General features: G+C 37.5%; 1 protein-coding gene across 1 annotated transcript; it reads right to left on the bottom strand.

Moving 5' to 3' along the window:
• Nucleotides 1-4,332: 4,332 nt before the first annotated feature.
• On the bottom strand, nt 4,333-20,342 carry LOC123503676 (phosphoinositide 3-kinase regulatory subunit 4-like). The gene is made up of 30 exons (XM_045253636.1): nt 20,185-20,342; nt 19,054-19,157; nt 18,217-18,403; nt 17,926-18,075; nt 17,565-17,737; nt 17,032-17,127; nt 16,648-16,774; nt 16,134-16,306; nt 15,340-15,501; nt 15,136-15,241; nt 14,777-14,917; nt 14,590-14,666; nt 13,993-14,180; nt 13,538-13,686; nt 12,866-13,018; nt 12,274-12,393; nt 11,820-11,993; nt 11,473-11,625; nt 11,227-11,312; nt 10,876-10,986; nt 10,666-10,763; nt 10,250-10,439; nt 8,994-9,098; nt 8,548-8,658; nt 8,234-8,319; nt 7,980-8,084; nt 7,294-7,419; nt 6,356-6,513; nt 5,808-5,977; nt 4,333-5,418 (listed from the first exon to the last, which is right to left on the bottom strand). Exons 2-30 carry the CDS (start codon nt 19,143-19,145, stop codon nt 5,208-5,210), a joined length of 3,978 nt encoding a protein of 1,325 aa, XP_045109571.1. The 5' UTR covers nt 19,146-19,157; nt 20,185-20,342; the 3' UTR covers nt 4,333-5,207.
• Nucleotides 20,343-20,391: the final 49 nt, after the last annotated feature.

The raw sequence follows: 20,391 nt of genomic DNA, 5'->3' as shown, positions 1-20,391 counted from the left end.
TGTTACCCACTCAGGCCCAAGTAGAGGCGCGAATGGCGATACGCGCCAAGGAGGAGCGGCAAAAATTACGGGCAGAGCTGGGTGACAGGATAGAACATGGAGCGTCGCTGGTATTGTGTGAGTCACCTGTGCAGCAGGGACCCCGCGTTCTGCTTCTACGCACACTGTACGACTGGTGCTTCCAGACCTGCCTTCTGGGACTGTGTCCGCCTCCAACACACGTAGCAGACCATGATGAACCGCGTGCAGGCGTGGCAACCATCCTGAAGAAGTTCGAAATAGTTGAATCATGGGAGAAGCTTCCGCTAGTGTCAGGAGGTACGATGCAGGACTGGGAAACTCATGTGCCTTGCGCCTCACACATGCTGTGCAGGATCGTCACACACATGCTGCAAGCTCCACAACCGCTGATCCAGCAGGTGCGGGGCTACCTGAATAAATTTCGCAGCCTCGTACGTTGGGCAGCGCAAACCCAGAACAAGGAACTGACGGATCGGTTTCCCACAGGCGAAGAGGATCAGCAGTCATGGCTGCAGACCCTGGCCATGGTGGAGGGCGTGTGCAACATGCGCACCGAAATTAAACGGGCCGGACCGCGACCAGAGCTAAGGCCGGCCCTCGGGGACACTACCCAGGCTGTAATGAAGGAGCTCATATCCGTGCTAGACCCTGTTCGCGTTGCTGTCACAGAGCTTGAGGCCCAGGACACTGCCACACTGCACAAGGTGGTGCCGTGGCTGCTACACATCAGGAACTCGTGTGCTATTCATGACGAGGACAGTGGAACATTGGCAGCCATGAAGACAGCTCTGCAGGAAGGTCTGGACAATTATGCCAGCCCGTGTCATCTGCACCGCGTTGCTGTGTTCTTCAACCCACGCATGAATAGCCTGAAGGTGTTCGGCGTGGAGGAACAGCAAGCGGTGCGTCAGACCGTCTTGCACATGACGTCCCGTGAGGCACCTTCTCCATCTAAGGGAAGCAAGAAGATCAAACCAGAGGGGCCGCTAGCCTACCTGGAGGACGCACGCGAGGACGCTCTCACTGCAGAGAAGGAAATGGAAGTGTACGCCATTATGCGGGACGCTGCCAACTCTGACGACCTGCTGGCGTGGTGGCAACGCAACGCACCCCTCCTGCCGCTACTTGCCGCCGCTGCCACACGGGTGTTGACCATCCCTGCCTCTTCCGCCGTAACCACCTTCGATACTGTCTCGGACAAGTTCCTACACCTATCCGCACCCGAATCCAGCAACGCAGATGATCTCGTTTTTCTTCACTCAAGACTCATTCGTAACTGAACACACATACACACTGAAAGAATGAAAAACGGTGAATCTGCGTGTGCCTTGGTGAACTTTGATGAAACTGGATCGTGAGTTTAGTGGAGTGAGTGCGCGGAGGCATGAGGGTGGCTGTGACCAACATATATTGCAGTGTTAATCCAAGCGGGACAGCGTATCCACTGCCATCCAACGCCGACCGCAGCACCTCACCCCACCGTGCCCGCCTGCGATTCGTCCTCAGGCTGAGTCCGCCCATCCTTAACTATCACTACCACCCACACTTCGACAGGCAACCAATTCCTACACTACGCATAGTACGCCTAATGTCTGAGGTTGGGACTCTAACTTGTGTCTCACCGCCCACAGTGCTGTCCCAAGCTGGAATGTGGTTCAACCTCAAATTTTCCTCCCGTCACTGGTCTGCAGACAGCATGGGAGTCACTACACACCATCAAACTCTATTTCAGTGTAAACCAGTTATACTCGTTACTGTAACCCTTATGCCCCCTTCTGTAACCACCAAGAAACTTGTAATATTAATGTACAGTACATATTTTTCAGCCTGAAGGCTCCCATTTAAATAAACAATGAGACAACGTGAGCACTTATCCATAGGCACCAACAAATTACAACTAGAGTAATAACAGTGGCAAAGAAATATATCTAGTCTTTAAGACGAAAATTTTCAGGTGAAAGTAATAAGGTAAGGAGAAATGATACAGGAAAAGAGCAAAAAAGCGAAGACTAGGAAAAGGAGGATGAAGAGAACAAAAAGGACGGAATTAAGAGAAAATAAAGTTGCATATCTTGCTACTAGGAATTGAAGCTGAGAAAATTAATAAGAAAGAAACAGTTTGGAGGCACAAATGCTTTTCCTTTACATTAATGGATGTTTACTGCCTCCCATTATGATCAGATGAGAGCGAGAGGTGAAAAGTGTGTCAAGAACGTTAAATTTACCGAGCCTAAAAAAAGACGCCACCTGCCTCATTAACAATTACTGGCTATCATTAGCATCTGCCACGAGTATTATACAAAATACACTGTAATACTATACAAAAACCCTTGTGTGGGTGTGTGTGTGTGTGTAATTCACCACGGTCGCTTACTGGTCACCCAGCCAGCCTTCCCCATTACGGAGCGAGCTCAGAGCTCATGGACCGATCATCGGGTAGGACTGAGACCACAACCTACTCCACACACCGGGAAAGCGAGGCCACAACCCCTCGAGTTACATCCCGTACCTACTTGTTGTTTGTTGAACAGGGGCTACACATTAAGAGGCTTGTCCATTTGTTTTGCCGCGCCCGGGACTTGAACTCGGGCCTCCTCGGTTGTGAGCCAAGTGTGCTAACCACTACACTATGCGGTGTGTGTGTGTGTGTGTGTGTGTGTGTGTGTGACATATTCACTTATCCAAATAACCCTTTTATAACATGAAGATGCATCACAAATAATTATTTTCTAAAAGGAAAATGGAAGAAGTAACTTTGTATATGTACAAATTTATGGTTAAGTATTACAAGTTTCAATATCTATTATGTACACAAACTGCTTATATAAATATGCTCTAAAATTATACATATGCTACATATATATAAGATATATAAACTAAGAACCAGAAGGACTTCTTAACATCACAGCTTGCTTTCTTAACATGTCAGCTTCCAAGCAAAGATTATCAATGTAAGGGAGTTACTTTTATTACAGTAAACTCAATGAACAACCACAGGAAAATTGTCATTAAGGTTCTTTGCCTACAAAATATCTGGCGGGCTGATACTAATGATTTCATAGATATGTTGGTAATATCAGTTAAAACTGATACAGAGATCAATATTGTATACACACTAATGATTAGAAAGGAAAATTAATATGTACTTACATGTCAATTTCCAGAAAAATCAAGTGATATGATGCATTTCTATGTTTGACTACCAATAAAAGAAAAAAAAAAGGGAAAACATTACGACAAAATATATAAAAATAGTTGTAACTTTTCCATAACCTTTTTACTAATAAGAACTGAAAATCAAACCCAATAAAAATAAGTGTGTGTGTATGTGTGTGTGTATTTTCACGGTTACCTGCTGGTCACCAAGCAAGTCTTCCCCATTACGGAGTGAGCTCAGAGCTCATAGACCAATCTTCAGGTAGGACTGACACCATACCACACTTCACACATCAGGAAAGTGAGACCACAACCCCTTGAATTACATCTCGTACCTACTTGCTGCTAGGTAAACAGGGAATACACATTAAGAGGCTCTTCCATTTGCCTCACCGCACTTGGGACTGTAATTCACCACGGTCTCCTGCTGATCACCCAGCCAGTCTTCCCCATTACATAGCAAACTAAGAGCACATAGACTGATATTCGGGTAGGACTGAGACTACAACACACCCCACACACCAGGAAACCGAGGCTACAATCCCTCAAGTTACATCCCCTACATATTTTACTGCTGCGTGAACAGGGGTTACACATTAAGAGGCTTGCCCACGTGTGTGTGTGTGTGTGTGTGTGTGTGTGTGTGTAATTCACCTCGGTCGCCTGCTGGTCACCCAGCCAGTCTTTCCCATTACGGAGCGAGCTCAGAGCTCAGAGACCGATCTTTGGGTAGGACTGAGACCACATCACGCACACCGGGAAAGTGAGGCCATAACCCCTCGAGTTACATCCCGTACTTATTTACTGCTAGGTGAACAAGGGCCACACATTAAGAGGCTTGCCCATTTGCCTCACCGCTTTCCAGGACTCGAACCCGGCCCTCTCGATTGTGAGTCGAGCGTGCTAACCACTACACTACGCGATGTGTGTGTGTGTGTGTGTGTGTGTGTAGCATCACATAATTAACAAAATTATTACAATCTTGAATTTCACTTACAAATAAGCTCATAAACTTCAATTAATTAACATGCAACCACCATTAGAAGTAAAAGACTTTTAGTGAGAAAATTATGAATTAATAAGTAAATAAAATAACTGCAATCCATCACCCATTTTTAACTATTCCAAATGGTAATGTATGAATAAAAAATTATCTATACTTAAAATACATAAATAAAAATGTTAGAACATTTATGAAGATGATCACACACTAAACCATGGACATCATATCATTGACAATGCAGTCACCATTCACTGTTCAACACTGCATATTACAAGTGTCATGAATCTTAAAACACATGGAAAGGTTTAAATTATAAATCTAACCGATTTCATCTGTTCTATAGAACAATGAAATTTTACAACAGAGCTCAGAGCTGTGTATTTAGATTAAAAAAAAAAAAAAAAAAAGCTAAAATATTTTTCAGGAGCCAACTGGAAACTCCTGTACATTAGCCCTTGAATATTCTGACGCTGGGTTGCCTGGGTCATCAACAAACCAGGGCCCAAGACCCCGACACTCATGACTCACATTACACTACACACCCCACTACTCACTCTTACTATGATATACAGTATTAACAAGAACAGCTGAAAAGAGCTTTCTCTGATATCAAAACAATTTCTGCATGTTTAATATAGTTTAATTCTGACCTTGGGGATGCTGTACTGCATACACACACACAATACACACACATACTTTCGCACATACGCACAATTAATCAATAGTAATATCACAAAGAAATGACTATATATTCAGAATGAAATTAAATACATCTTCCTTACTTAATCTTAATATAAATTTTACCAATTCTGCTGCATTTGTCTACTAACCTGTATCACTGCTCTTTAATCCAAAAAAACATACAAACATATGTAAATTTCATACTGGTCCATTAAACTCATTCCTTAAGAAAATATGAAGTACTATAATAATTTAGTAATAAAGTTTATTAAATATTCCACTTTCTGTTGTCTAAATAATATTTCTAGAGCTCATATTATAATGTACAAATATTGCATACCTCTGCTTACTTCCACATTTTTATGGTTCCATCTCGAGCTGAGGTGATAACGAGTCGCTGGGGTTCATTCATTACAATGACATCTGATATAATGTCCTTGTGTCCAGGAGGAGGCTGGTCTGGTCCTCTTCTGGGCATGTCATCTCCAGCACTAGGATTGGTCCGTGGCTTAGAGGTACTTTCCACAATAACTTCAGTCCCATCTACAACTCGAGAACTGTTTAAAAAATATTTTTCTTAGAAATCTCATCGTATGAATACAATGCCAATTTTATAGAATGAATAAAAGCAATGGCAAGTACTGGAAGGGAAACAGACAACAATCAAGGATTTCATCATACTGTAAGGTAAGGCTGAAATAGGGAAAGATGCCAATCTTTTTGCTGCACCCATCCATCCAAGAAAGGAGAAGAAGGTGTCATGAATATTGACTGACTAATGGATAAATTCACTGATGACAAAGTACATGAATAATAAGAAACAACAAAGAAACATGAGGCATAATATATGAGAGCTTTCCAGCAGAATTTTACAATTCCATCAACTAAAACTTAAATAAACAACACAACCTGAAGGTACTCTTCAAACTCAGAGTAATTAAGATACCTGTAGGAGCAGGATCCCAGGCTGTCATTGGCTCCATGACATACTATGTAGGAAGACTTCGGGTCACACAAGTCCCAATAACGCAGTATGGAATCTGTGCCACCAGCCAGGACGTATGCTCCTCTGTCTCCTTGGCCAACATACATCCCCAACACACTGTTATTACAGGGCTGAAGAAAAGCATCATGTCAATACCACATTGATGATGGTCATGTAAAAAATAACATTGCAATAATACACTAGGATTCACATAAAATTTACATGATCATTCACTACATCATTAATGATAACTGAGTAAACAATCACAGCATTATATACTCAAAGTAAAATATGGCAATATACTAAAAATTTTCAACCAGACATATGCACTACAAACAATACAATAACAGTATCCTGTAATGATACGAGTGGTATTGACAGATGGGTGATTTACTCATAAACATTACAAAATGATAGCATGGCTGGTTCTAGGAGATAAGGTATTGGATAAATAGAAATTTCTTTCAAGTTTACTGCCTGGACAAACAGAAGAGAAAAGTTAACAATACCTGAGTCATGCAAAGAGGAGGCTTAGGACTAGCCCACAAAGTCATGTGCCTGGACTGGGTCTCCATATCCCACATAGAGATTTCATTGTTGCCATTGATTGCAGACACTACCCAGGAGCCTTCTTTAGGGTGCATATTGACCCGACGCACAGCAGCACCTAAAAATTTTATTCCTTGAAAATTTTGTTGATATTTAATGATCAAATAAAGTTCATTCCTAAGAGGAAACTTACAATGCACATGGAATAAAAAAAAAAATAAATAAAAAAAAAAAAAAAAATAAAATATATATATATATATATATATATATATATATATATATATATATATATATATATATATATATATATATATATATATATATATGGCTAGCTTTTGTTATGATTTTCTTTGTAATTACAGTATTTCATCACAATTTTTTTTATTTCAATATAATGTATTTAATTTATAAACTACAAATAAACTTAATGAAAAACATGTGGCTATAAATAATAATAGTACTTGTGGTACTTACACCTGCAAATCTAAAGTAAATTTGTTTGATGCCAAAAAGGATTATTTAAATCAAATTGGAAAAAAACTTAGGCAACTAAGCACATCTCAAATACAAAATAGAGCATACATGAAAACACAATGACAAAGTTTGTGTTAAAAGAGTTGCATACTCTTGTAGAAAAATACATTGCAACACAGGTGACTGTACAGGCAGCATAATACTGCAGAAATGAAATGATGATAAAAAAGAAAAATGACAAACGTTCCTTATCATAACAAATATATAAATGGGCAGTTCCAAATATTTTTGATTACATTGAGGGTTATGAAAAAGTTTGTAGGTAAAGCAACAAGACTCAAAATTGCTTAGTAATGTAGCTGCTTAAGCACAGATTAATAATAAAGTAAATTACAAAATAAGTTCTGTTGGTAATTAGTTTTACCTCTTGGATGAGTGATTGTAGAGATTGGCAGCATGAATCTAAGATCCCAACACACATGATGCCCACTGCTGGTTCCCGCCACTAACCAACTCTGAGTTCCTTCCAAGGCATAAGAAGTAATGACTCCTGGAAGATGACAAACATATACTTCTTGTTTAAGGAAAGAACCAAACCAAAAATCTGGTTTTGAAATCATGTTAGGTAACAAGCTACAGCAAATCCAGTCAATATGAATATGACTTAAATAGTTTGATCATAATTTTCCAGGTATATGGCACACCCTTATGCTTTAGACTTTACAGAATAAAAAACTTTTCTTATGGAATTCATATCAATACAACAAGTTTATCGCACAATGCAAATGGAATATCCTCCACTCATATAACCTGGTACTTACTTAACTAAAAGTGGTTGAGTATATAGATGCTATATTTTTATATCTATCTAACACAAATTTATCACATGCATATGATACAGCAGTTTGTTTCTATATTAGTTGATCAAAATTATAGCTTCATATTTTTTTTCATTCTTTGTGTTTATCCTTCTAGGTTGACATATATTTTGTTTTTCTGTTATCTACTTTTCTTTATGAACACTGTCAATGTTATATAACAAAATTCTTACTTGACTAAATATACTAAATATCTCTCAGAGCTTTATACACAACACGATTTGAGACTAACCTTTCCTGGGGCCATTCTCCAGCTTCCAGGCAACTTCAGGGGCCCGTAGATCCCAACCAACTATTGTGCCATACACAGTTGCATATGTTAATACAGACTGAGATCCTGAAAACAAAATCCAGATTTCCAATCACATTTTCCATTTTATATATGTATATAGAGATGTGCTTTTTCTAATGACTGAATGCACTAGATCTATCATGTTCTAAACTATTTTTGTGGATAAATGATGATAATAAGCACCTCCCACTCACCTGTATCAAAGAAGTGCATATCCACAACATATCCATCTTTCTCTGGAACTAGCTGGCAACTATTTGCCAAAGTCATTTTGTCGAGTCTGTAAATAATAGATTAATCTATTTTAGTAAGAATGTATATAACTGACAAATTAACCTTAACCCAAACCAAAAAGATATCATAGAGCTATTAAAAATTATTGGTGATGTAAAACATCAATCATCAAGCTAGTACTGTGGGAATGCACATAAGAGTATGTATCTAAATGGTGTACTGGCTTGACTTATGTATTAATCAATCAACACTTGTATCTTACTAAGCCATTTACCTCACAACATGTATAGATCCATTAGTCGAAGCAGAAGCAATACTTTGTGTCGTGATGCAAGGAGTGATGGCTAGTATGGATCCACCTTGACGACTATATGTAAATTTGGATCTGAAATGTAACAAACAAAATGACACAAATCATATGAATGTGAGTCTTTTGTAATATACAGACTACCACAAAAAAAACAGAAGTAAAAAATATAAAAATAATATTCAGAAATATTATTTTGAAATAACTCACCCTTTAACATACAACTGTTCCCAATATAGTGTTTTTAATCTTACTTTGACTCTGTCTACTTTATTCAAGTGACTGAGTGTGATCTGAGGTTGGAGTATGTTTTGAAGATTATAATGATCATAATAACAAAATGAATGGATGATCATGACAATGATAGCAAATTTAACATTTGTTACAGCAGCCATTACACTACAACTACAAACCTGTTAATTGCAAACTTCCTCTCAATTCGGTAGCAGTCCCACACTTTGACTGTTCCATCACTGGAGCAGCTGGCATAAATTGATGAATCACCAATCGGCACAAGCCTGTGGGTACAACTTCGTTATCTTCCATAAATACAAAAGTAATAAATCTGCACAGATGATGAAAGGGATGAATAAAATAAGAAGGGTGGAGTACAAGTCTTTGCAGATGGAAAGAAAAAGAACTGATAAGAAAAAGCAGAGAGTTTGATTGCAAGTTGAGTAAAAAACAAATAAATAATAATAAAAAAAGAAAAAAAAACTGTTTAGTTCATGGCATCACATTGTTTCCCTATGTAATATTTTCTAAACCTCTTCCTTCTACCTTATTAATAGAGGAGGAAACCAGTATTTTCATCAGTGGCATTGCCTGGCCTGGGCATCCGGGACTATTTTTTTTTTAGCCCAGGATAATTCAACTTCGGAAGAAATATAACAGAACTGTACAGTAACGACCCACTAAAGAGTAAAGAAGTTGTAGTTTCCCATTTTTAGTGAATGCAACACAGGATGACACCTCAACGCCAAGACCAATCAGAGAGACGGGTTGAGTGAAGCGTCTGTGTTTTATTGGCTGATGTGTTTGTGTGCTGGTCCTGGATTCACCCAGAGGTGCATCATCCAGTTTCTATCAATATAATATAGTTAAATTTTGACATATTTTGAAGTCATCACAAGGCAAAAGAAAGCACAGAAATTAAGTTTTTTTTTCTCAGAAGGATCTCCTAGACTTCCCGTTAAGGGTCTGGGCTCAGTCCCCAATATTTCCAGTCTCAAGAAAAGCCCCTATCTTTCATACACCACTTAACAGGTGAATTCTTGAAACTGCTTTTTCTCTTTTTTTACTTTCTTATGATTTGAAAGTTTTTCTGAAAAAATCAAGAGACTACTGAAACATCTCTAGAATTAGAAAATTTTTTCCTTTACAAAGTTCTTTTAATATACATTACTTCCTAGGAAATAGTACTTATATGAAATTTAATCATTTCTATTCTATTTATTTATCTTTTGTTTTTCTCTGGAGTGGATAGCTTTTGCAGTTTTACAAAAATAAATTTTTCTTTCAAATAAGATCATCATCAAGGACAACAAAACTATCACAAATATCCAAGCAACAGCACTAACATTACTATTATTATCACTATTACTGTTAGCAATATTAAGGTTAACGTTTTATTCAGGCACTTTCTCACAGACATGATGTAGAAGCCCACCTGTTGACAGAGCCATGGTGTTCATGGAGATGGGCCATCAGGTGTCCTCTTGGTCGCCAGCCAGGTGGTGGCAACCGTGTATCCCAGGCCAGGGTGTCCAAAGCCCTCCTCTTCCTTACACACTCAAGGTGCTCCTCACACTTTATAGCTACCAGACTTTCAAGCTCCTTTTTACAGCTAGATACACATTCTGGGGAAAAAGAAGGAATAGATTTCTTTTGAGTGCTCATAGACACTAGCATTGAAATTGTGTCATGATTTGTCAGCTATAGATATTGTGGGTGCCTTGAAGAATAACTGGATAACAGGACTGTCTGTGGATAAAGAGATTTCACTAATCTCTTAGAACACAGTTTATTACTTCTTTCTATCTCACACAACCATTAACATCAATTGCCATGCTAACAGCTACTTACTTATTTTTCCCTTCTTATCCCCTTCAGGTGTTGATTTTGAGCCTGGAACAGTGGCTGGTCCACTGTGTCCTGTCTCAGAGTCCACAGGAGATACAGATCTGAGAGAAATAGAAAACAGCAACAATAAGAAATGGGGAAATTCTAAAGATAAGAGATTTTAGCAATTTGTCACACAGTCATATAATTTGCATGACTTCCAATGCCAACTACCTGTTCTCTGCTGCTCTTCCAGGGGAGCCACAGTCTTCTGTGGTGCCAAACATGGCCTGCCATTCTTCATTCATAGCCAAACTGGGAGACTGGATTAATCCTTTGTGTGACCTGAGTAATGGGAATATTCAAAACAATCCATCAGATGCAATACATGTGGTATGTGTGTTAATAAAGATATTTATGGTGGCAAAGACCAAAATAAACCTTTCTTAATATATAAACTACCATACTGTATGTGTACCTTAAAAATGTAAACTGAAATTGTAAGGCACAATATGCATACTCAGTTACATTTCAAAGTAAAACTAACTGGTATCACCTACAAGAAAGTGCTACAAAGTAACCTACAAATGTAAAGTTGAGCCATCAATCCTTCCATCTTCAGGCAAAAGGTGATAACTACGTGTAGGTACTCGCTTTTCACCGATACTGATCTGAAAGTGGTAAACATTGCAATATCATTGACTACTTGTAAAAAAATGTCCAGGTTCAAGCTCCTTCACGTCATTCAAGCCACTAAAATCAATAGCCTCACACTATGAGCATTGATATACATATCAGCTAAGTATTGAGAGTGTTAAATTAAAAGCTAACCAAGCCAAGCTGTTGCTGCTGCTGTTGTGAGCTGCTACGGATGGCTTCTGTCGCCTTTTTCTGTCGCTGGAGGCGAGTTAGATGGTCTTGCATCTTGATCAGCTGTTCAATATTTTCTTCAGTCAGTCCACCACCAACCAAGCGTCTCAACAGCTGTGTAAAGATGCCATTAGTATTAATAATGGCAATATAGAATTCCCTCAGTATTAATGTACATTTCATCTGTGGTTCTATTATTTGACTACAGCATTCCACAGCACCCTTCATGAGATCACACTATATATAGATAGATTATATCATCTTAAAAACAATATAGTAAAATAATCTTATGGAGTAAGAGTATTTACATTTCTGGTGGGATGATCAATATGTGAGAGACTTGACGGCAATGTAGCTAAAGGAATTTTCTGCTTCTGTGCATCCTGAAGGAGTGAAAGAACCTGTCCAACATCGGCACTCTTCACCAGAGCATCAAACACCTCTCGTGAGATAGGAGGACGCAAACACGACAGTATGCAAACCTGAAACAAACCAAAACATGTATCTAAATAATCAAACTATATGTACTTAAAGGGAGTTTTCAACCAATCTCTTAGCTTACTTTTCATCTTCATTTAATTTTGCATCCAGTATAAGTTCATGTTCTTTATGCTTACTTTTATTTCCTTACATAATTCTGTCTGGCCCACAAGAACAGGTAAATAATAATAACAATAAATTCAGCTACTCATATGACTACAAATGTTTTAAATTATCAATGAAAATTCAATTGTCAGTTAATGAATTAGGCAACAAACATACTTCTCTGTTTAGCTGCAGGAGAGGCTTCACCAGGAATGGCTGAACTCTGGCAACAATGGCTGTCTGAACATTGACCAAGGGTAGCAAGCCAGCTATGACACTCACCAGGCCAACCACAGACTGAAGTAAATAATCACAAAAAATATTCAAAAATAAGTGTAAGACCAATATAATAATACCAATAACACTTCATGCTAACTCCTTCTTGTGTGCAAAATGAGTTCTTTAATTCCTCCACTCCATGTTTGGGAAAAGTCATCTGTGGTAGGCAAACATAGCCAGAATGGAAGCACAATATACTCCCATTACATTCCTCATGTACTATAAAAGACAACTGAAAAGGGCAGAGTAAATGCTACATTGTAGACTGCCTTCCTAACTAAGGAACAAGTATTTTACTTGCATAATTATTTTTCATTGTCTAAAATTCAGAAAGCATGATTAATTCTTAAACTTAAGAGAGAGAGAGAGAGTTGAATTGTATAAAGTTGCACAGTTACTGCAATGAGAAAACAATAACTTCTACAATATACATCAACTAATAATTTTCCTGTTCTTCTACACTACTAAGGTAAAGATATGAACTGAGTACCTGGCGTATCCAAAGGTTCGGGTGTATAAGAAGCGGTGATGTGTGAGTGAGGAGATCACATTGCAGGTGGGTGGGGAAAAGACCCAACTCTGTCAATGATGTCATGGCCTCAATAGCTGCTACAACCACAGACTCTTCAGCATCACTTAGTCCCTGAAAATGTTGCATGCCCATCAAATAATAAGTAAAGGAGATATTAGTGCAGATACAACCATCTAGTTATGGTAAATAGCAAAAATTACAGCTTCTCTATTTATCTTTATTCATGAAAGTAACTTAATTCAATTAGACTTTAATAGTGAACATAATTCTCAAAACAAACTAAACAATGCCCATCAGAAAACGGCCTCAGGAGTGTGAACATAACTGTGAGGAATTAACCCCATTAGTACCATGACATATTTTCACATTAATGCTGGTTACTATTTGGTGTTTTCCTACAGCTTCAGAAACTTATGTGGGGGATTACAATAGTGAAGACTCTGTGCATTAATCATCTGACCTCCATAGAATTTTCCTAATATAAATAAATTAGTCTAATCACACCCAAAACTCAAAGTAAAGATGCATCCCAATACTGAAAGGCTTAAAGGGAAGGTAATTATCACTGGTGGTTAGTTCCTTGACTGCTCTCCATTTTAGAAAAAGCAATGAGAAAAGAAATGAACAAACCTGCAATAATAAAGGCTTAAGAATATCAGCACAGTGACAGCCTATATATGCTGCTACTCCAACAATGCTGGTGAAGAACGACAGTCGCAGATGACGATCATGCTTGTCATTTAAAAAGGTTATCATATGAGAGAGAAGCACATCATTAGCTGGAAAGAAAGAAACACTTAAAACACATGGTAAACAACTGAAAGTAGAAATATCATGCAAACATGATACATTCCATACAGGTAATACTTATTGTCAGCAGGAAATATGAGAAATAAAAAATTATGAAAAAATATAATACACAAATCTGCAAATGTAGAAATCACTTTGGAAATATATAGCCCTCCTCCTCTTTTAGAATTCCATGTTCCATTTGGGGTTTTAGTATAATGCTAAAGATCTTGAGTGCTACAGAACTAACATGACTACATGTAATTAGTTATGAAACAGTGACGAACGAGACTTGCCTTTCTGCTTGCCAAAGAATACACACAGTTTTGTGACAGTCTTTTCCATGAGAGTCCGCTTCACTACATTTGATGGATCTGAGAACATTGTAGCCACCTTTTGTTGGATGACCTCTTGAAGAGTTGCCAACTCTGTTTCATAGCTATATGATGTCATCATTCCTTGTAACTGACTGTACTCCAAAAATCTGGAAGAAAAGAATTTTTTTTCTTTTTGATGAAACAATATAATGCAAGTTTACAAAACTGTCAATAATTATCTGCCATAGGATGTCAATGATTATGATAACTTGACATAAATTTCAATCTTTTGGTAAATCTTTCAATTCTGTTGCAACATGCTTTTTCATTTCACAAATCATATAATCTGAATAAGAAAAATCTTATACATTTTTAAACCAACTTTTCATTTCAGCCAATATGTTTTTATCTAAATTTTCATCTTTTCCTCTACATGTGACAAAATCAAATATTCCAGTATTCTGCGATCTATGTTGATAGAAAACTGGTATAGCTTTTAGCACTCACACTAAATAATTTAAACTGCTTCCCAAACCACACTGTGAAAGAAAAGAATGATAATAACCACATACTAACCTTAGTGCTGTTTCAGCTATAGTAGCTATATTTTCTGCATAAGCTTGCCGCACAATGATGACTTCATCTTGTATGATCTGACAGAGATAACAATATGCATAAGAATAAGAAAAAAGAAAAAGTCAAATATAAAGTAAAATACATATTCACATCAGTAAAAGAGAATAAAAGTAAAATGTATACTCACATCAGCAAGGCTTGGGAGGATGTACTCCGGAAAAATATTTGCATCAGATCTTGGTACACTTGCCACAAGGGTGAGGCAGTGAGTGAGTGTGTGGATAGAACACACCCGCACTCGAGGTTCATCATCATGCAAGAGGTGGAACTAGGAGGAAAAGGGAATCATTATTCTAGTGCTTTTCACTGGCAATAGAGGACCAAGCTTCCATACATGACTATATATTTCAATTTTACAGAAAATTTATTTTTATTTTATTTTGGTCATTCTTTCATTACAATTCCTGCATAATAATTAGATATTTCAAATTATACTGCCTTTTTTATAGGAAAGAGCTTAGTGTATAAAGATAACACTCTACTTACTATATATGGTAGAATTCGATCCAAAATTATTTCATCTGGTACATATTCTGATAATTTCCCAAGTAATTCAAGTGCATCCAACTTAGACGACGTGAAGTGCAAGGCCCTGCAAAATTAATAATCAGTAATCTCATAAGCTTTCACTGAAATGACAGTTATAGTCATCTTGGAGCAAGGTATTCCCGCAAGTCCTTCTCATCTTACCTTAGAGATGAACTGATCAAGGATGATATAATAATTAGTGCTTCACATTTCCTGTCTGGCTTTTCTTTATCTTTTTTCTCTTCATCGACAGCCTCTTCATTGATTAAATCTTTATCTTCTGCTCCCAGAGCCACAAGAATGTCACTTAAGCTATTCTTGATTCTGAAAATAGATACAATAGATATCTGCAGTCTTTCAATAAGTAACTGACCATGTCAAAAAAATAAAGGTGGTATCAAATGGCACACTCAGCAACAAAGTATGAATACTTAAAAGACATAATTTCTAATAGTCTGAGAACCATCTTTACAGGAGGGGCTGCCAGGTAGTAGTTCCTTGAATGAATCTAGCACTTACTTTCATATTCCAATATTTTAAATTTCAAATCTTTCCATACATTCAATTATTCTATCATCTCTCCATTATATATAGACAATTCTCCTCAGTCTTCCAAATCAACCACTCACCCAACCAATATTTCACTTTTTTTCAAATTAAAACTGATTAAACACCTTAATTTCAGGTCCATATTTTCTTACAAAAATTAGTTATAAAAAGTTTTGTTCTTTATTCTCTTATCACATCCAAGTTACAGCTCTTCCAATTTATATTATGATATGAAGTTCTACACCTTGACTCTTCTGCAATGGTCTTTCCTCTTTCTCCTTTCTAACTAACTACTTGCAGAGTTGAATTGAAGTACTTACATTTATTTTACTCCTACCATCTTCTATCATAAAGGCAAATAAGCACAGTCTCATCACAACCAATGGCAAACACAAAAAATATCTTACTGTTTAATTTTGTCATCATGTGGCATAATGGGCGTCACTGCAAACTGCTTCAGGAAAGGCCACAGAAAGGAGTAGAAGTGCTCAGGAAATGCAAGTCCTCGTTCCTGATCCAGATACTGATCTATGCTTTGCCTGCTGCTGGGATCCCTCTGTATCATGTGTTCAACCATGGCCTGTTCAGAAAGCAAATACAGCAACAAATATTTTCATGTGACTCATTAATTAATGTAATATCACATTTCCATAGATAAGACTTTAAGAGCAATGAATTCCTGCAAGACACTGTGTCACTTCATATGCAGAGGCTGAGAAGCAAAGCTGTGAAAGAATATTGTAGGACATATGGATGAAATTAAAAAAAAGATTGGTTCACTGGAGAGAGAGAGAGAGAGAGAGAGAGAGAGAGAGAGAGAGAGAGAGAGAGAGAGAGAGAGAGAGAGAGAGAGAGAGAGAGAGAGAGAGAGAGAGAGAGTACATACTAGGGAAAGAAGACATAACTAGTGAGGAGTTATACCTTCACTCGTGGATCATCAATCTTGTCCAGCACCTTGGTGGGAAGGTAGTCTCCCACTCGGTAAGCCAACAATTGTGTCAGATCAAACAGAGCATGACCCTCTGTAAACAATTCAGCAAGACAACATCTGCAAGACACAAAGTGAAACATGAAATTCTCTGTGCTTTTAAAGATATGACAATGTAGTATGAAAAGTGGTTATCTTAGAGGTAACATCAAAGCTGCATTCATAAGCATATATATGTTCTAGACAACATTGGCAAGGCACAAAATGAAACATGAAATTCTATTTGTGCTTTTAAAGAATGAGAATGTAGTATGAAAAGTGGTTATCTCAAAGGTAATACATCAAGACTGCACTCATAAGCATACATATGTTCTTACCCAGCAGAGAATACATCCATAGCTGGTGTGAGGACATCTTTATCTTTTACATCCATTACTGCATGTTGGGACTCAGTTTGGAGAGCACTTGAAAACCTGGTGAATTCAAGAACAATGCCATGAATGTCTATTACTCCAATGGCTGACGATATAGCAATCTCTCAGGAAATTGCCAATAATTTGAGCAACTAATCAGATGTTGAAATTAAGCACATTACAAAACACATCAATTTCAAGCTTTAAAGGGTCAGCAGGCATCACTTGAAACTTGACTGATTTCTGAAAATAATCATGTTGAATATCTGAAAATTTTTCTTATGCTTAATGAAGCTAAAATTTATTGACTTAGGTACCCCAATATGTTTTATTACAATTATGATACTGGTATCTTTGATTATAAACATTTAGTAATAGCTCCACATTTTTGTGAAAATTTCCATTAATAATTTAATTTTACATGGTTTTGTTTGATTAATAAGGATGCAGCCTATCCACAAGTGTTACTTATCTAGTGTGAAATAAAGTGTACAAACCTTTCTGGTGCAAGGTAACATGTCCGTCTGCGAGAAGTATCAAAAAAGTATGTGAAATCTGCAGGGTCATTTTCTGGTAGTGTTGTGGGCTTGATGGTGGCAAAGTCTGCCAGTAACAGCCAATTCCATGAAGATACCATAACATTTTCAAGCTTCACATCACCATGGTAAACCTGTTCACACAAAATAAAAAAAAAAAAACACAATACATTAAATTCTATCAGGCCAACTCAATAAATAATCCAGCCAAATTCTTAAATAAAGTCATGAAAACTTCATGAACACATTTTTTCTTTACAAAGTTTTAAAAATCCAGAATCATAATAAATCATCTACAAACAAAATGTTGAATCCACCTTACCCCCTGTTGATGAGCTTGCTTTAGAGCATACAAAAGCTGAAAAGCAATCCACTTCTTTTCTATGGATGTCAGAAAGGGTCTTGTTGAAAGTCTATCATACAAGTTGCTCTTCACATACTGTCTGATCATCAATCCAGCCTTCTCTGTTACCTAAAAGACAACGATAGAAACTCTCAGTCAAAGTTAACCACAATGCTATCAAAAATGTTTATTCATTGCTAATAATGATGTGAAATCTTTATCATACTAATCAAATTACTGAAAAACAGAAAATAAATGAGCTTAATTTACCTTTAAGTACTGAAACTGCAGACAATTGGGTGCTGTTATTAATTTAGTTGAGACATCTTCAATTTTCTTTTTATATGTGGAGAGCTGATGTTGTAGTGTTGGGTCATGGATAACAAACACTTTCACCACTACAAGACCTTCCCACATCTTACACTTGGCAACTTTGAGGAACCTGGTGCTTCCCAAACTGCAAAATTAACAAAAACTTAGAAATCTGAGCCTCTGTAATTCATAAAAACTGAACTAACCAGAATAGTTATTAAGTAGCTACTTTCTTTGGAAAGTCACATATGAACTACAATAGTATTGGACATATTTCTTAATGGCATGTTATTTTTCAATGTTTTAATCTATATATCATATCAACTCTCCCAACACATGCACATTTTTTTGTCAACTCTAATGCTATAACAAGTGCATGAGATCTGTTTATGAATCATCCACCAGTTCAATAAAGAGTTTATATATGCTAGCCAGGCATGTAAATCATGGGAACAAGAAAAATGGTGGTGTACCCCTGCTAGGAAGAAAAGCAGTCAGTGGTGGAGAAGATAACCAAACTAATATTCCACATGAAAGCTGAAGTGTGAGCTGTTTGGAACTCTGACTGTAGATACACACATCGTTCTGGTATTTGTTACAAGCATTCAGTAAAACAGTAGTCATATCACAGTCAGCAGTGATCCCACAGGCCCAGAACATTTTACACAAATGTAACACTTATTTCAAATACTGTAAAATTTTCTTCTGAGTTGCACTATAGAGCAAATTCATTCCATATCTACTTCTATTAACTTGTTAATCTTCATGTCAAATTTTAAACTATAGCCCTCTAACCTTGATTCATACTGGACATCAGGAAGATCAGATAGGTACGTCTCAACTGGTGAGATTTGTGATGGAGCAATACCAGCCAGATGATTCCCCATTATGTCTCCACTCTGAAATATACGTTCACATATTTGGCTGCTTAGATGAAGACACTGGATCAACCATCATGCACACAGACTACTAGAAAATCTGGAAAATAATGGAGCTTCTAAAAGGTAAATGTTCTCCCAGTGTCCTAGACAACAAAATCCCCCAGACTGTACCTTGGTGGCCCAGGTCAGGTCAGGTTACTTCAGGTCTGAGGGTGTGACAGCACTGACAACTACAGCCACCACATAATATGATGATAACCTTAGCCTCTTCTCCTGAGGTTAAAACTTACATATCAGGTAGAATTAAGGAAATCTGTTAAATGTTAAAGCAAAAAAAAAAAAAAAAAAAAAATAATGCAAAAGGTTGGTAAATATTAAGAAGCATCACGCAGCCCTGGCATTCTGGTTGTTGTGATGGCTACCATGTTCTTGATGTTGCCACTACCATCCTTACCTAATTAAACTTTACTTACACAATACTCCTGATTTGGCTAAGTTTTATTAAGTTAGCTTTGATTGTATTATAGGTATATATATAATATATAAGTGGAGCATGGAGACATGAAGGAAATGAGAATAACACATGAAACTGCCTAAGATGTAACTAGATACATGAAATAATCTTTAAAACAAACAACAATTATAAATATGATCATTTAACAGATAAGAACTAAACATGGTTAAGCTAGATTGTGGGCCCGTGGTCTTATTATCCATAAATACAATATTCACTGCACAGGAGCTACCTCAAATCATCACTGGCCGTCTTCATATTCCGTATGCCCTTGCGCCACAAGATGAGAGCACAACATCCCTTGCTCACTCAGCCCCTGTACACCCTCAAGACATTACATACAACCTCATCGGCGCAATCCCTTACCCCTTCGCCTCATCTTAGCCCTATTAGCTTCCAATACACGGGGTGAGGTTCATGTCACCAGCATCCACGATGACGACGCTATGCTTGACCACAACACTCTTATCTTTTGACACTAAGGAGTACCCTAATTATGTCATTTAACATATGTAAAGTCAAAGCACTCACCAAAGTATCAGTAACAGGTGCAATTCAACATTTTTGACACTAGTGAATGGATAAATCAGCGACTGCGTTTCTCCTCACCACAACAGCGACCCTCTGCCTGACTGACTGTTGTGTTGTTTCTTCTCCTGCGGGACCTCCCATCTCAGCGCCCAAACAGCTGTACTAACAAGTGGGTCCTCGCCTTACCAACGGCTCACTATATTTATT

The sequence above is a fragment of the Portunus trituberculatus genome, chromosome 14, assembly GCF_017591435.1.
Source record: "Portunus trituberculatus isolate SZX2019 chromosome 14, ASM1759143v1, whole genome shotgun sequence".
In the NCBI taxonomy this organism is placed as follows: Eukaryota; Metazoa; Arthropoda; class Malacostraca; order Decapoda; family Portunidae; genus Portunus; species Portunus trituberculatus.
This window is presented reverse-complemented; position numbering and strand designations above follow the sequence as displayed.

Coding starts and splice junctions, on each gene's coding strand:
- LOC123503676 (XM_045253636.1), bottom strand. CDS start 19,145: ATGGGGAATCATCTGGCTGGTATTGCTCCATCACAAATCTCACCAGTT. Junction 17,738..17,925: donor AGCAAGCTCATCAACAGGGG/GTAAGGTGGATT, acceptor TTGTGTGAACAG/GTTTACCATGGTGATGTGAA. Junction 5,978..6,355: donor CTCCTCTTTGCATGACTCAG/GTATTGTTAACT, acceptor GCTTTTCTTCAG/CCCTGTAATAACAGTGTGTT.